Genomic DNA, 18,979 nt, shown 5'->3' with positions numbered 1-18,979 from the left:
AAGTATGTCATGAACGGAATTTTCTCTTATTAATATAAGCTAACATCCTACTAAAGTTTTCTTCCGTAATTTTTTATTTTAAGATAAAATGACACTTTCGATCAAACAAATTACTCGACTTCTCATAATACTATTTTAGTAAAAAAATTTTGGAAGGAAATACCATGTGTTAGCTACGTTATTAATAGGGTCATTCCGATAGTGGTTATATATATATATATATATATATATATATATATATATATATATATATATAAAGTGATGTATATATATTTATCATTTTATTGTTATTACAAAGTGTCGTTGACTTTTGAAATACATTACCAACTACTGCTAAATCAGTATCCTATTAGACCCTTATGTTAAAAATAGTTCAATGGAAACAAAATATGCAATACGATTTTTAGTTTAATAGTTTAATGTTGAAAAAAAAACTGACTTTACATAAAACATAAAAGGTTGTAATGTAATGCAGCCAGTATTGATAACAACAATACCGTACATCTCTCTCTCTCTTTCTCTCTCTCTTCTCTATCTCTCTCTGTGTCTGTTTGTCTGTCTGTCTCTCTTTTCTATGTCTGTCTGTCTGTCTCTCTCTCTCTCTCTGTCTCTGTCTCTCTCTCTCTCTCTCTCTCTCTCTCTCTCTCTTCAAATTTAACAAATATGATGGGTATTTAAAAACGATGATCGATAATATAGCCATTAAAATAAAGTCTAAATTACGCATAGCCGTTATTGCACCCGATCAATTTTTCACGGAATAAGACCAGATCGATCTTTTCAAGAATAAATCACAGGTGTACCGGAAACATCCGATAAAATCAGGTCCTGACCAGCATCCCTGCACGTTTGGCCACAAACACAAAACATCGCGCGACGGGGAGCGCCAAAGTGATCAAATCCAGTGTGAAGCTAGATTCTGCATTGTGTGTTAATTGTTTGCTATAATATTGACAGATATCACGAAAAACATTCACTGGGAAAAAAATGAAAGAATAAAATACAACATGCAATGAAGACTAAAATTACTAATTGGTTTTGGTGGCGATAAATTTAGGAGACTGAGGTCGCGATAATTTTTTAGTAAGAATGTATACTAGTATTCCAAAAGTAAGCTACAAATCATTATCAAGACGCCCCTAAACAATTATAAAAAATTAAGGAAATCAAGGCTTTTCTAAATAAACACATGATTGTACACTTATCATTTGTTAAGTAACAAGAACGTTATTAACAAAAAATGTGTAAAAATATATAAAGTTCTCGGATTTTCCAATCGTTAGCAGTTCATTTTATATCACAAAGTCTCATATACACGTATATTTTAATACAGATATATTGTATGTACACGTATATTTTATATACAAGTACATTTGTATACACGTACATTGTATATACACGTACATTTTATATACACGTATATTCAGTCGAACACTCGTCAGTCGTCTAGGACACAGGGGGCGGTCCGTCGCTGGCGTTTGAACGTCCGACCAGGTTATCGTCGCTCCCAATGCTGTGAAGAGTGCTTCGTTGTGCTGGGTTCTTTGCTGAGTAAGGGGGCGGGGTGTTCGAATAAGGGGGTGGGGAATATTTAGGCGCCTCTGGAACTTCAGCACTATAAGGAGGCGGAAACTGTTGATTAAAAGTCAAATCGTAAGGGGAAAATACCGGATTAAGTGTCGATGAACCTGAAATGAAAAAAAAACATATGAACAAAACAAAAACTAGCGAAAATACATAGATAAAAACAATCATATTTCAACATAACATTTAAAATTCATCTCATTTCCAAGCATATATCAATCCATGTACATGAATAAGGATTTAGATGTTTGGGCAACATCTGCACCTACCTGTGGTGAAAGCCATTGTCCTAGACTGATGAAGCACAGTAACATTTGCTCCTCGACAATTATGATTGGACACCGAGACTGGGTCACGTGCTCCCTTCCTCCAATGCTTTTTAAGCCAGCAGTATACAATCCCGGCAATCACTGCGATGAGCAGCGCCACGCCAATGATGATGCCCACGATGAGCCCCGCGAAAGAGCAGCAGTGCTGGTCCTTGTAGTCCCCACAACAGCCATGTTCACAGGGAAACTTGTCATTCTTGTTGACGCAGAACGTCTCCTCGGCGAACACCTCTGTAACGCACAAAACATTTTATTCAATTATATGCCCATAGTGATTAAGTTCTAGTAAATTTTATCATGTCTTTTGGGTACCAGATCCATTATAACTTCATAATTGATTTTTTTGTATCTTATTCCCGTTTTTATGACTTAATAGCAATTATGTAGAAAATAAAACGTTCTTTTTGAAATCCTATACAAAGTAATTCCGACAATTATGTTCAAATAACGTTATTCTATAGAAGGTTTCTAGAGCATTTTATACCGTTCGCCGTTTTTAGAGAGACTGCTGGCATTCTGGTGATATATCATCCGTAAACAAGAGGCGCACGGACCCATCACCCACTTGAACAATAATTCTTATATCATTTTATTTCGAAATGTTTGAATATTGAACTATTTTAAAATATTGTTAAACTCTCATATATTTCAAGATTTGACAATAAATCAAACAATACATAAAAAGCCTACTTTTCTTACACATATCCTGAGATCTAAAACGCAACTAAGCAACATTATCCTAGGCCACAATATATCAAAATAACAAAATTGTAAAATGAACTATATGTAATTATTAAAAGTTAAAAGAAAACAGCATTGAAATCATTTCGGTGCACATTTACAAGTCCGGTTTTACAATTAAATATCTTTATGTTAATTTAGTGTCTGGATCACTTTAAAAACTTTATAATTGTAGGATAATTCTAGTGTAACTAATCAGTGATATCTACTTGTGTGTTAGTTAACGTATATATCAGACCGGGTTATCCAACATCCAACGGGTCCCACTTTCACGAACTATCGTCATCTCAATTCTCTGTATAAAGATATGTTCTAAATGGACTTGTCTTTCAGGCATTTGAGTTTCCTCAGAACTATAGGATTTATCTCATGTTTGTGAAGTGGTATTTCAAGGACTAGACTTAAGAGTTACTATAAGAATTTATTCATTTGAAATATCTGAGATATCAAAATTTCATCTTTTGATAATCAGTTTAGAGAAGGTTCCAAAATTCTGAAAAGAGTCAGCAAGCTTTACATTAAGGATTACGTTTACTCAGGGGCGAAAAAAAAATCCACTAATATGAACGAAAAACTACTTATTGTTCAATGTAGCCCCACTATTGTGGTGCTATTTTTCACTTTAAAATAACTAGGTCAATGACCTACTTTTCCTGCTAGTGACCTCTGAATGTTTTTTGAAAAAATTGTCAAAATTTGTCAAAATTATCCACCATTTGCAAGGTTTTCTTTATTTTGTAATTCTTAGAAATAATACAACAATTTGTAGGTTGTGAAATGATAAAATACGAATAGTTTTACTAATTTTATATTTGATTGAATCGTTTTAAGCTCATATTTTAAGTTTAATTTAGTCCGAATTCCCTCTATAAATTTCCAAAATTTTACCCATTTTTGAACGCGTTTTACAAAAAACTGACTAATAGGAGCTCCAAACCATTGACTGCCTAAAACTGTTTTTATTGTCTGTATTATGTTGACATTAACATTATATAAGGTCAATGATCAAAATTTCGAGATATTTTATCTTGAATCGATTTTATGTAGTTTAAATATTTTTCCAAATGCGTGTCAGCCAGTGATATAAATTTATAGACAAGTAAATACAACCATAAAATTTGTAAAATGATATGAAAAAACATATAGAAACTTAATTTTTGCAATTACATTGGAACAGAAAGTTTTTAAGAGAAAAAAAGAAAATGAAAAAATCAGTCCGAATTTCCTCTGTTTTAATAAATAATCTACCTTTGTCGGAGCATTTCTTTCTCAAATAAACAAATCATGGATATCACTATCGATATTTGTTAATAACGTTGTTATTTTGTGTTTTTAAAACAACTTTGGACTTCAGATATTGAACTTTGTAAAAATATTTTTTGAAATATCAAACCCTGAGTAAACGTAATCCTTAAGGTCAATATACGTTCAAGGTGATAAACCAACGTTACTTATTTGTAAATACTATCCCTTGAAATCCCATAACTTTTAAAGCCATAAACACTATTACCAAAAAAAAGTGATCATGGTTGGGAGGTAAAACTAAAACGTAAAAACCCGTTATATGCAACAATTCTTACAAACATCCGCTTTCAACAAAATATTGATTTTATGCACAGTTAAAAGTTAACGAATTTAAAGTACATTTTGTTTGATTAACACTTCAGTTCGTATGCATACGAAACTCTAGACCACGTGTCATGTTCATTTTATATGTTTGTCGATGTAATTTTATTTATTTAAAAGTGTTTTAGGGCCTATACTTAAGGAATATCATTATAATATTGACTTTTTCTCCAACATATGATTGTTCGATTGCTATCACATGATCGTGCTAAAAAAATTATGATCTTTTTAATACTTAAAATGGATAATTTTTAACTTTCCTATACAAAAAACCCATTTTCATGACTCACATTGGCGTTAGCATATGAGACATTTTGACGTCACAATAGTGTAATCAACGCCCTTACAATTTGAATCAAAAATTGCATTGTTTTACTATTGATGAAAATAAGAGATTTTATTTATTAAAATAAAAGAATTATAGCCTTTTGATATCGGTCATTACAGTTATGAGAATATATCAACCATGGACTTCGTCTTCATGCAAATATGCTCTCATAAGGTCTCTAAAACCATTGCAATCATCAGAAGACCATACGATAATTATCATATTTAATTTAGCCTATATACACTTCTTGTTGTGACTTGGATGACTCAGTGTTGAGAGTAAGAGAGAGGGAGGATTGTCTACAGGAATCGAGAATTTACTTGAAATGATTGAGTTTCGATCCCAAACGTTATTGTCACTTCGCAACATTTTTATGCTAATAAGGTTTAGTAAAAGTGATAATTAAAAAAGGGTTTTTTTTAGATTTGGAAAGGTCGATCAAACCAGTTGGTATTTTAATTAATATTTTATTCGCACAGTTTGGTTCTTGTTTTATTTTTTATCTGACATAAAGCTTTGACAAAGAGGTTGGATTGCAGTGGCCGTGGTTTAGATTTATCAATTTGCCTGTTCGGGTAGTCGCTCTCTCCATCATTATCTCTACGACTTGGAGGACACATGAATAATTGGTGGAATGAGATGTCACTGGCTTTTATTGTACAATAATCAATAAAAACAAAATTTGAAATTTGTTCAAATTTCGTCAGCTTTAGAGGATACTTTGTGTGATGTTGAAAGATTAATTTTTCATCGATTCATTTTAATGAAGCCGTCAGATTTAGCCTTGTTTAGATAAACCTAAAATGAAATTGAAATTTCTTAGAGTTGAATGTCATTTCTAAAGATTTTCCGATCAATATATATTCTAATCGATTGATTTGCGGAGATATATGCCATCTTAAAAGGGAAATGGAAATCGAATTTATATACAATATAGTTAATTTCCACAGTTCTTTCTCATTAACCATTTAGAGACACGTTGACCATTAGCGTCCAAATGACCATTTTTTAACTACAAAGGGTATTGATTGTGTGATCAAAAATTCTTGAAGAAAAAAACACGAAAATCTAGAGAAATAAGAATTTGAAGAATGAAAATGCACAACACAATAATTAGGTTAACAAACAGGAATATATATATATATATAATTTTTTATGGAGAATTCGTTTTTTATTATTAAGTATTATTGCTTTCAAGTAAAAAATTAAGTTAAATAAAATAAACATATTTTACATTACACGGATGTCAATTTTTTTTTTATAGATTTATCTCTTACCTACGGTAATATTGACATATATATGAATATCAAATTTTCTTCAGATGTCTGTTAGAATATCTGTTTTATATTTTTGATTACAAATGGGTTTTTTTTTCAGAGATATTTGTTTTTATTTCTTGTATGTTATAATGGTTTCTCTTTCATATAGATTATAGAAATGTCAACATGTATATATAAGACCCATCTTTTTTTTTTTTTATTAAAAGTGATATCTCTTTTAGATAAAAAAAAAATCTTTTCTTTTAAATATTTAAATGTTTGTTATATTAATAATAATGTGGAATCATTAGAATTTGTGGTGGCTAAATGTTCGTGGTATTCAAGGGAAATCGGATTTATTTTTAAAAGAATTATCTTAATCCTACTGAAACTACAAATCTCAACGTATCCAAGAAATTACACCCCCACAACAAAGCAAAACGCTCACAATCCACAAAAATTTGCCACCACGAATTTAAATGATTCCACATTATCTTTTTTTTTCATTAGATTTAAAGGGGCATGGTCGCGATTTTGGTCAAAAATAATTTTTCCGATTTTAATCTTTACACTGCTTTCGTAAGGCATTTTTAATAGGCAACGAAAATCATAGCGCCATTCGTTGATTTATAAGCGAGTTACAGAGCTTGCAATTCTTTGCTATTTAAACAAAGGGTTGTGTTTACATTTTGAATGTTGAAATGAAAATTTCAGTTTTAGACTTAAATTAAATGTGTTAAACGTTATAAACTGTTTATTTATGCTTAAAATGAATAAGAAGGTAGACAAATCAGCTTGAAAAAGGATTTTTACTGGTATATTAAACCTATGTAAACATAAACAGGGCACGAGCCTTGTTTACATGACAGAGAGTTGTGATACCTGTAACTGCTTATAACTCTACGACTGACTCTGAAATTTCATTTGATCATCAGAAATGCATTCCTAAAGCATTGTAAATAATAAAAACAGAAGAATAGAATTTGACCAAATCGTGACCATGCCCCTTTAGTTTTTATTATTTTCAATGCTTTAGGAATGCATTTCTAATGATCAAATAAATTTTGAGAGTCAATCGTAGAGTACATATTTCCTTAAAATAGCATGCAAAATGCATTTGAATGCTTATAAATAAAGTTGTATTATATATTTTCAATTGAACACTTTATATCTAAATAAAAAAGTATCATATAACATAAAAATATAATCATAGAATTACTTAATGGAATCTTCACATTGTGGAGATAAGAAAAAAAGAAAAAAAAAGTACTGAAGTACTGAAAGCCGGGCTCTTTTGGCGTGTCTTTATGCATATTGTTTAGTAAAGACTGAAAATCTCTCTCTCTCTCTCTCTCTCTCTCTCTCTCTCTCTCTCTCTCTCTCTCTCTCTCGCTTTTAATGTCGGCAAAGCGTCAGAGAACGACCAAATTTTGTAAGCGAAAAACAAAAAAATAAATCTGTCTTGTAGAAATTAAAAAGTTCAATAGTTGCTGCTTTGAATTTTGCAACAAGCATTATAAATTCAATCCCAATTTCTTCATCGCGCAGCAAAGTAGTTCATGGAAATTCATGCGCATTGTATGTGTCCATAATGCAGTCTTGTTTTTAAAACAGGTTATTATTAAGAAAACTAAAAAAGATAGACAATTCTCTCGAAATTAAAAAAAAGAAAAGAAACAAAATGCCAACACTTTTGACAAAACGTGGCTCTTTGTGTAACTATTTGGCATAGCGGAAGCTTTTACTCTGAAGCTGTTTGGTTTTTTGTTTACTTTAGAAGTTGTGCTATTCATAGTAACATTGGCGATTTGCCTGCCTATAGCCAGGACTCTGCTTTCAGCAGAGCCCGGCTAAAAAAAATGGAAGATAGGTCGCGTCTGACCTTAATATTAAAACGCAGATTTGATTTAAGTCATTTTAAAATTTATTTCAACCCAATCGATTCAGATTGCTTAGATTCATTCAACCAATCCAGTTTACTGTTTTATTGACACGTCCATGCCATGAATGCCATTTTGATTTGAATAAATAGGTATGTTATATATCGTGTATCGTTTTCAATCGTTTTTCCTATATTTTTTTATATATTGCAGACAGCTCCGCTAGATCATTAGTAATACTTATAAAAAATTCACGTATACCAAAGCCTGGAGGCTGGTTGGTCAACATATTAACCATTAGACTTGCCTTAAACTTTTAGATGTGATACATTTGGTCATGAACTATTCATTTAGTAAAACAAAAATGAAAACATTGTGGTTTTGAAATTCGAACATTTCCCTTTTTTTATATAGAGCTCTTTGTTTAAAGAAGGCAAATAAAGCCTACAAATTACAACGACTATCCAGCTCTCTTAAAAAATCGACACCTCCCTTAAAATGAACAACAACACTGAAAAGAGGTTTAAAAACGCGCACCTGCATTAAACTTTGTATAGCTATCAAACAGGCGTATAGGAGTTCATTATCTAATTAGCACAATTGATTATTGATTCATTTTCTAATTAACCAAGTAGCCAACGAATCAATCAAGTAATGCACCAGTTAATCAACAAAACAAAATGAATCAATCATGCAATCTGAATCTTGTAATAAATATCACAAAATTTGTAAATTGTGTTCAAAACTCACGCGTATAACAGTAAGATATATTATGTTTATAATATAATGACAGACGGACATATTATCTGAATTTTCTCTCTTCCGTAATCATTCACTTTCCTCCCACAGGAATAATGGACAAATTAAAGGTTTTACAGGATAAATTATCACAGTAAAGAGTGATCTCAGGGACAGGTTTCGATCGTTAGAAAAAGAATCATCTGAAGTTTGTAACATTTGAAGTCTCCTATCCCCTTCTGGCCCAACCTTATTCCCCACACCGGGGTTTACCTGTAATTTACCTGTAATTAGGAATATACAGACTGACAGTATCTCCGATACCCTCCACTCTAAATCCATGGAGGCCTCTGTTAGAGAAGTAGTTCCAGACACATCACCAGAACCGGTGTATCCACATCACCGCTCAATTAATGGCCCTCATCCGAGATAGCGATGGATTTTAACAATTATTTAGCTACCAATAATGCACTAAGCCAAGTTTTTAAAAAATCAATCAATTGTTTGGTTGGAGTTCTGAGAGGTTTAATTGCACTGCGTTCGTCTGAAGCCCACTGGCCGGGTCGCCATAGGTACACTGTATAGATGCTATCGATCTATGACGCGGGTGAAATTCGCGTCTGGATCGATCTCGTTTAAAACTGTAAAACTATCGACTAAACTCTTTAAGAAATCGACTTAAAGTCACACTCCGAGGATTTGATAACACGTTTTGATTTATTACAGGTGAAATAAGGCACCGGACTTCCATCTTGGCACAAATATTACGTCATCTTCAGGCGAAATACTCCATTTAATAACAAACGGGAAAAAATTAACAAATATGAAATGATGTCTGTTAGGAAAATTAACTAAATATAGCACCTAACTGACTGCGTGAATTACTAAAAATAAACTGTCAAAGATGATAAAGTCCATAAATTTTTTTTATGTGTAAATATACCCAGACTTAACTCAACACAACCACTCAGTGCTTGTATCAAAGGTGTCAGGTGTGTAAATGTTCAAGAGGCTTTAATGTTTGTGGTTACTAATAAAAACACAAAAGTTTTTATAATTACGTGAACAATAATAAGAAATAGACGTTTGAGAACCTCTCTATAGCAGATAACGTGTACTAAATCATGTATTCGACATCTTTAATTGAAGACAGGACACAACAATTCTGTGGACTTGTACAGCTTCTATTTAAGTCTGAGATGGAACAAACATTGAAGCAAATTCCCAATTAACGGGAGATTTTATTTTGTTCACAAATGAAACAAATCATTTCCTGCTTCTTTATTTGGTATTTGTTAAACAATCGATCTTTGCGTCATCAATTTTTAATACATCATCAAATTATTCATTTCTATCTTTCATAGGCATTTTGATTTTCGCAACATACTTTGACGCAAATATGATTTATAGATCGACGATAAATTTGGTAAACTAAGCTTATTTGAACAGATTTCCCTTTAAAACCCCATTCAAATTTGTTGGTGGTGGTTCATCACGTTTAGAATGAAAGGGCAATGATAGACGAGTTTGGAAGCAATGTCGCTGACATTTATATTTAAGTTCTTGATTTTTTTTCTTTAAAATCTGAAACGCAATGAATGGTGCATGCAAATGGTTCCAATAACCTCCAGTGACTATTCAATCACCCGAATCGTTTAAAATAAACTAGAGCAGAGCTCGTGGCAAAGCCACGAGTAGGTCTTCCGTTGTTGCTGCGAGTTGAAAATATATGTGATATGGTGTCAAACGATTATAATTACTAAACTTTCAGTTCTGCTTTTGTTATAAAAACGTGTTGTGATTGAAAGCCTGCATATAAAACGTGTTTTGAAAAAGAAAATAAGAAAATGTTTTAGGAAAACTATTTGTCGCACACAGTTTATGTAATCGTAACAAACATTATTTAAAAAATGAGATATTTAATGGCGAGTTAAATTTTCAGAGGGTAGCAAGCATTGTAATAAACAGTATGTACTCATGTGTCATGTCAGGAATTGTGTTTTTTTTTTAAACCGAACCCGTTTACAAAACACGAAACCTTTTCTCTAAGATAACTTCTTTATTTAAATATTTGTAAATTTTTGAAGACAATGTGCAATTTAGAATTGTTGCGTGCTGACAAAATTTACAGACCCTGAAACGTACTACTATACAACAACAAAAAAGCGTGCAACTTACGTGCGAAAAACGTTTCGTAATAACCGTTTAGCGTTTCGTGTGAATCGTGAAGCGTTTCGTGTAAACCGTTTAGCGTTTCGGACAAAGCGTGCAGAATTTCGGACAATGCGTTTAAATCATTTCGAGCAAAGCGTGCGAGAACCATGTGAAACGTTTATCAGATTTCATTCGGAACTCTCTGACAATTTGTTTCAAAATGGAGCCCGTGTTTTAAATTACATGTACTTTAAACTGTTTGTGATTGGCAAAACTCTCTTGTAGGTATTTTCATGAAAAGAAAAATCTAGAAGAAATGATATACTTATCTTTTAACAAAATTGAATTTATTTTTAACAAACAAAAGAAAGGTATATGTATTAAAAGGCGACTAGTTACAGAGTACATGTATATATAACGTTTTTATACGATGTTTCAGTACTGGTACAGTTTTACCGGTAACGAATATTTGCCAGTATCGAATAATTTTTAGAAAAATTATTGGTGGAAGACAAAGTTGAGGTTTTAAAAAATTCTAGCTAGGTGATTATAACACAGAAATAAATATTATATCAGTACGTGAAGTTGTTTGCCATTTGCACGATTATTTACCGAATTGTTTACAAATGAAAAATGTGCCCCAGATATGAGCTACCGGATGTTCAAAGCAGAAAAAACGAAAGTGTGAAAACAATTAAGCCTAACTATGAAAATAAGTTTGTTATTGATCCCTATTTAGTGAATAATTAGTAAATATAATTCATTTAAAAAGATAATACATCATATCAAATAATAATGGAGCTTTGAATGAAATTACGACTTCAAATAGAACCACGTGTAGTTTTCCTAGTTACGGTTCATTGCGACAGCAGTATTATTTGGCTGCAAAAATTGATAGATATACGGGAAAAACAAAGGAAATGGCAACTACTTATCATCAATAACTATTATAAAGTGTTTTTATGAAAATTCAATATTATAAAGTAACGGAAATGAAAACTGTTCAAGTCCAGTTTCAATTTGACCGGAAAACGGTATGATAAAAAAAACGATCATATAATTTGTTTAAATGACATATTCCCACAATCGTTTTTCCTTGTTCATTTATAAGTCCATTAACATGTACCTCTAGAATATTTTTGAAATTAATTCGCCTCAAAATATTCGGTCAGAAGTGATAATGGGCGCTTAATTCGATACTGGGAAACGAATTCGAAACTAGGAAACTGGAGGGGGTGTTGAAATTACTGTCTCCGTAATTCATCCTTTATATTTTCGGAAGTTCGATACAGTTTAGAAGGACAAAGAAACGCGATTTAAACAAAAAATAAAAACATTTTGGAATTTTGATAATAATAGTTGCATGCACGAGAAACCGCATACTGATTCGTTACCGGTAAAATGACTGTACAATATTAAAATTCGCTATACATAAAAAATATTAAATACAGTTAGCAAAACATGATTTCTGTTGGAACAAGCCTTAATCAACTTTAACTTACACGAGCATGTTTTGATGTATCCTTTTTTAATTTATTTACATCGATAACTCTTATTGAGACCACTCGCGGCACACATAACCTCGGACATCGGGTGAGACCTGCACCTGGCTGAACCTGTCAATCAAACTCTGTGTATTTGTTTTCATTGGATGGTCAAGCGTCTCTTTTTTGTCAATAGCCAATGGAAAAATTAATGACTTCAAGGTAATTGGAATCAGTATCTGATGAAGCACACAATTTAAATGATAGAAAATTTATTAATTATTTGAACAAAATTAAATGTAAACAAAGAAAGAAAACATACTGATCATTTCTATGAATTGCGGGAAGTAAGTTCTTTGGAATCCCGATTATAGATATTTTTACAAGTAATTATTTTAATTACTTAAACCACTGTTAACGGAAAACAAGACGTAATTAACGCACAGGGATTTGCCTACAATGTACACAGTCATGCAATAAATTATTAAGGGAATCTTTACGAATGGAACTTAATTCAAATAGATCATGATAATCTATATACACTGAACGCCGTTATACATGTAAGGAGCGCCGGTAATATATACGAAGATTGAGTCAAAAATTTAAATCATTTTTATTTCTTGTTCTTTTCAATACAATGTTAAATTACTTTGAAAAAAATCCGAAATAGTAATTACAACTTTCTTTTTTGTTTAATCATTTGAATTTTTTCTGAGGGACATGGATATGTACAGAACATATTTATTTACGCGAATGATACGACATAGGAAAAAAATTATCGGATGTTTGTATAACATTGTTTTCTAACGAATGTGACTAATTTAATTTTAAATATTTTTCAACATTATCAATGTAAATAATATCAGATTTATTTCCTGTTTGTATTTTTACATCGTATTCTCTGAAACCAATAAAAATACTAATGTTAGAAGAAAAAATCAAATCCCGCCGAATACTGAAAAACCGATTTCAGTTTGTAATCATACGGATTTTTATTTTTGGTATTGACTATTGAGTTACGGTAACATTTTTTCTGGATGATTTTTTTATTTATATTTTATGTAGTAAAAGCACCATTCCAACTGTTACTCAATTACATAACAATTGATGACCCGGGGCTATATATGTTCTGAGCTGTGTGCGCTGAAGCGACACAAGATTCTCGGTCGCACAGACTGACCGAATAAACAAACGGTTGGGAAAGTGAAACAAAATGTTACACATAAGAAGAAGCCACCAAAAATGATTTTCGACAGATCTTGATATCGTTTCGCCCCCCCCCCCCCCCCCCCCAAAAAAAAAATACAGCGCGAGCTCCTGTCAGCGGGGCGGGAGGAGGGGGGCGGGGGGGGGGGCAGCAATGAGTTCGCTTCCATAATGAAACGAACATGTAGAAAAACTACAGAAGTGATTAATATGTGACCGACAGAATCTAATCTAAAGTTGTTTAAAACTCATGTGAATATTCTTTTAAATAATCATCGAATGCCTCAACTCAGGACATTCTTTTATCGTGCTAGCACCTACCGCAAACATGTAACATGGAACTTTGATTATAATTTGATTTGATTTTTAAACTACCTTGTACGCTATCGTATACACCAATGCTTAATCAACTGTACAAGTAAAATAAATTTATCTTTTCATCTTAAACCAAAATAATAGTTGAAAACATAATAAAATATAGTTGTGTCCGTGCAAAATGCCAAAATATGAAACATGAACGCGTGATAAGGTACAAGATCACGAACCGACCGCGGATCACTTGTCCAATCGTGCCGGATCTCCTCAGCCATGGGCGATGGATGATCATCATTTAAATGTTTAATATTTAGGGGGGGTTGTTGTTGTTGATTTAAAACATTATTTGTACAGTTTATAAAATATTTTATATAAACAAACCAACCATTAATTTATGTCTGACGATGTTTCCCATTTGGGTTAATATCGTTCATTAATATTCATTTACACTCAAATTTAATTAAATAAATACAAAATGGACAAACTTTTATAACATAAAATTAAAACAGTTCTTGTATTTACGACTATATTAACTCAAACACGTTCATATGCATGGAAGTGTGCGTCTCGGTGTGCGAATCTTGTGTATAAATAACCGCTATGTAGTGCAGCCGTGGCTGAGATCCTCGGCCGTGGGCGAACGATAGATTACGTAAAGGTACAACGCACAGACCCACACAGCTCAGAACCCAGTAAGCCTTGAAAATTGCAGTATAATGACCTTACTCTATCAAATAGAAGTTATTTATTTTAAACTTAAAACCCACAATTTATCTAGTATATCTATTATTGCTTTAGATTGAGAATGACATTGCTTTTATTAATTAACTGAACGATTTCTTAATTGACACCCAATCGTTTAATCCATAAAAAAACATGTGTAATCAAAACGAAAACAATTCTTGGGTTTGTGGATAAATAAAATCATATATGAGAGACGCAACTCTCGTGTATTAGATAACCCCTGACCGCTAGGTAGTCCAGCCGCGACCATGGTGACCGATTTTCTCGGCCGCGGGCGAGGGAGAGCTTACGTAATGGTACACACCAGCTCTGATTCAAGGTAGATTTTAAATGTATGGAGTTAATAACTAAAATGTAATGCATAGATTTTTTTTAATTCCATATTTTGTGGTTTACTAGAAAAGAAAAACAATGATTTGTTTTCCAAATCCCGTTTTTACGGGTTGAGCATTATAAGAACTTAACAACAATGACTTAAACTCCTAAAAAAAAGCACGTATATTCTAAAAAAACAATTCTTATGAATTAATGCCGTTTGTATAAACCAGCATACTTTCTGCGGTGACTTTATGCCAGTTGTACGCGCAAAGACTTTCGTTAACTTGTCAAATGAAAACAGGTACATGTTAACATGTAAAGCTTTTTACACTCATACTACACAAATCACATACAAAATAACATTGTAGCGACCTTTATGAGATCCCAACAAACAACTTTTCCAGCGACAGCCATATCAAAATCCTAACCGTTTTTGAGTTATTAAGCAAACTTTTTTAGGGGCCATTGGCCCTTAATTTAAGGGGCCAGCCCTTTTTTATTGGTGTCAAATGAAAGCCCTCTATATTTTGCACAACTTTTATTCTACATGTCTTAACAAAATATTTTTCGTTTAAAAGATATAAAGGAAAATATGTCTAAATTTTCGCACTTTTTTGAATCCTGTTTTTTGACCCCCTACCTTTTCCTAAATAAAAAACGTAATCTAAAAACAAAAACAGATGTGCACAACTACAATGTCTCTGTTATTCAAATTCGTTGGATTCCCATTCCCTGCTATCATAGTCTCGGAGCCTTTGTCTGGAAACAAAAGGCCCTAAAAATTTTTAAAAGGGGAATAACTCTTTAACGGAAAGGGAATTCTAAATTTTATGAATTGCTTAAGATAGTGTTTTGTAAAGTACATTAGCCCTGAAAATTTGAGCAAAAACCGTTCAGAAATAAGCAAGATATGAAGCCTCAAAGTTCGCGTCTAGGAAGAAAAAAAAAAGAAAGAAAAATAATCTTTCCCGCACAATAATAGAAAGGTCTTCCGTTGGAAACGGAAGACCTTAATAATCTTGTAACGTGTAATGTGGGTTTAAACCCCGGGTATTATTTTTCCTTTAGTTTCCTACGTTTCTAAATGATTGTAATTAAAATTATTATCAAACAGAACTAATCAAAAAGAGTCAAATACAATGATTATTTTTATCTCAAATAATCATACATGTATATTTTTTCTTAATGCTATCCTTAACGTTTAAAAATCTTGTCCGATACCACTGTCCAGACCTAGTCCGAACACTATGGTTTAAGCCTATGCTCCCGGCCCCAGGATCATGAAGCAATCTTAAACTCAAGTCAAACATTTGAACTCTGTCTTTCTTGATTGAAAATACTGAAATAATTGACAAACCATTAAAAGTGTCTTGAAACAACGCCATTTAATGATACACAACCATTTCATGTAAAAACTGCTTCATGATCCTGAGGCCCGGATTATGGTCTAATGTATCACGTGGTAACCCCCCTCCCAGTAACTTGGGGTCCCGCAAATGAACAACAAACCGCACCTAACTCCTTGGTCGCATGAATTTCCTATTCCATGCTATCTCCTTAATCCTCGATGTTTACAAGCAGACTAACACTAACGCTTCCTATTAATACCCTTCAACAATTCAGCTGAATCATTTCAGGGCCATCAAAACTAAAGCAAACAATGAATAACTTATGATTGACAATATTTTATTGAGGCTGATTGCCTTATTTCCAAAATCATAAAAACTTCACAATTTTACATTTATTTTCAAAACGGTTTACGAAAACATAATGTAATAATGGAAGTATTTCTTTTAAATTGGAATAAATAACCTTTAATTAACAATGTATACATTTTCATAGAACCCGTATTGTATATGAAAAAACGACAAAAACAAACTGTCAACCATCTAAAAAATCCATAAAGCAAATTACAAATTCAAAGCAGAGCAACACGGACCTCTAAAAAGATAGAGGTGGGATCAGGTGCCTAGGAGAAATCACGGGCCCTGGAAGTTATTGTAAATATATTAAATGTGCATGTATAAAAAAGTAAGGGTAGGACACTCTTTTTGGGGCGAAATCGGGTTTGACGAAGTCTGGGCGTTCCTCAAACGAAATTTCGCGATAAATCGTTCAAGTATACTTTACTTACGACATATGTATACATTCGTTCCGCTCTAATGCTGTTACGTCGAAGAAAAAGGTGTTTTTATACATCCAAGTGCTTAAGAATTTCGCTAGACTGGTTTACATCCGGTTTAATCGCAGTGAATCGAAAGATAAGTTCTGATTAGTCAATAATAAAATAAATCTGCTCGTCAATAAGGTGGCGAAACTGATAACAATTTATGGTGAGTATGTATCAAATGTTTGAAAGGAGTTATGCATATAGATACTGGGTAGTTTGGCCTTTCAACAATGAAATGCGAGAATAATGAAGAAGATTGACAAATATCGATAAGAAATTAAAGAATTTATTTCATTATTGACCAATCAGAACTTACCTTTCAATTTACCTTTCGATTCACTGCGATTAAACCGGATGTAAACCAGTCTAGCGAAATTCTTAGGCACTTGGATGTATAAAAACACCTTTTTCTTCGACGTAACAGCATTAGAGCGGAACGAATGTATGCATATGTCGTAAGTAAAGTATACAGTTACTTGAACGATTTATCGCGAAATTTCGTTTGAGGAACGCCCAGACTTCGTCAAACCCGATTTCGCCCCAAAAAGAGTGTCCTACCCATGCACATTCAATATATTTACAATAACTTCCAGGGCCCGTGGGAGAAAGTAGCATCTCCTGCCGCCCGGTCGCACCTGTCGTGCGCTCATTGTTAAGATCATGAAAAGAGGAAGGAACCGTAGTCAGTCCAGTGTATAAATAATGTCTTACAAGTATGAAAAACGTCGGCATGTGTCCTAATAAAACATTGTACTTGCTGACAAGGTCATTGTATCGACCATAGAACTTGCATAAAGATGGTTTTAATCGAGGTTCTTGATATTCTTGTTCCAACAACTTGATTGTTAGTAGCTTGCCTCGTTTAAGAACTTTTTGCATGTAAAGCATACTCTTGCATAACGAATTTATATATATATATATATATATATATATATATATATATATATATATATATATATATATATATATATTTACATTCTACTGTGTTTTTCCATTAAATTCCGTGATGTTTAAATGCCTCTAAATGCAACACCTATTCACTGCGTATGAATTTACGAGTAATTTACATAAGTAGTTCTCAAACAGTGATTTCTATGTCATCAGTTAAAAAATGTATTTCATGAATGTTGTCAAAACACGTTGTTTTATAATTATTCAACAAAAAGTTCACTTTATTGTTAAAAGCAACATTTCAAGAGTTATTTATCATGGATTATATTTTCATGCTCGTCGATCTTATCTCAAAAGTCTATGTGAAAACCAGTTTAAACCAGTTTTACAAAACAGCTGTTCTTGCTGTTACTTATACACTCCCTCCATGATCTGCACTTTAGATCGATTTATTTAGTAAACAATTGATTTCTTCAGTAAGGGAATGTAAATATAAGCATTAAATGATTTATTTTTGACGTCGTCGTGTCAATAACTGCCGTCAGGTGGACAGACAAATTATCATAACGCGCTAACGCGCGTTATTCAATTTGTCTGCTCACCTGACGGCAGTTATTGACACGACGACGTCAAAAATAAGTCATTCAGTGCTATAATATTTTTTTATTATATATATATATATATATATATATATATATATATATATATATATATATATATATATTCAGAAGATAATTGAAGGTTTGAGAAGATTCAGAAATTCAAGCATCTTTTTTATGTCAACTTCAGAGTACTTGTGTGCACAATCAGAATAGTTTTAAACAAAATATTTTTGTAGATTTCGAATAACAAGGTAAGAAAATATATGAGTTCCATTTTTATTGAAGAAACAACTGTCGATTGTATCAAAAAGCCTAGATTTTATTTTGTCATGGGAATTGGTTGTATAAAGCGTTGAGAAATCGTACGTTTTGATGTTATTGATTTTGGTAAGATTTTGTGACCTCAGAGTTTCTAGTAATTTTCAAATTTTACGTATCCACATTTGATTCACACCACCTCTGGAGTATGCTGTTGTACGGTACTCTCAAAGTTTCTCCTTCACTACTGTAAGAATTTTTGTAAGGAGTAAAGAAAGAGTCTTGAAAGAACTTTTACTGGAACCTGTTATATATCTTAATTTGTTTGTAAAGATGTTTGTGAAGGTTTTGA

General features: G+C 32.4%; 1 protein-coding gene across 1 annotated transcript; it reads right to left on the bottom strand.

Moving 5' to 3' along the window:
* Positions 1-298: 298 nt before the first annotated feature.
* On the bottom strand, positions 299-9,064 carry LOC128159661 (cysteine and tyrosine-rich protein 1-like). Its single transcript, XM_052822835.1, has 3 exons — positions 8,770-9,064; positions 1,854-2,144; positions 299-1,688 (listed from the first exon to the last, which is right to left on the bottom strand). Exons 1-3 carry the CDS (start codon positions 8,825-8,827, stop codon positions 1,447-1,449), a joined length of 591 nt encoding a protein of 196 aa, XP_052678795.1. The 5' UTR covers positions 8,828-9,064; the 3' UTR covers positions 299-1,446.
* Positions 9,065-18,979: the final 9,915 nt, after the last annotated feature.

This window comes from Crassostrea angulata, chromosome 8 (assembly GCF_025612915.1).
Source record: "Crassostrea angulata isolate pt1a10 chromosome 8, ASM2561291v2, whole genome shotgun sequence".
NCBI classification, from domain to species: domain Eukaryota; kingdom Metazoa; phylum Mollusca; class Bivalvia; order Ostreida; family Ostreidae; genus Magallana; species Magallana angulata.
This window is presented reverse-complemented; position numbering and strand designations above follow the sequence as displayed.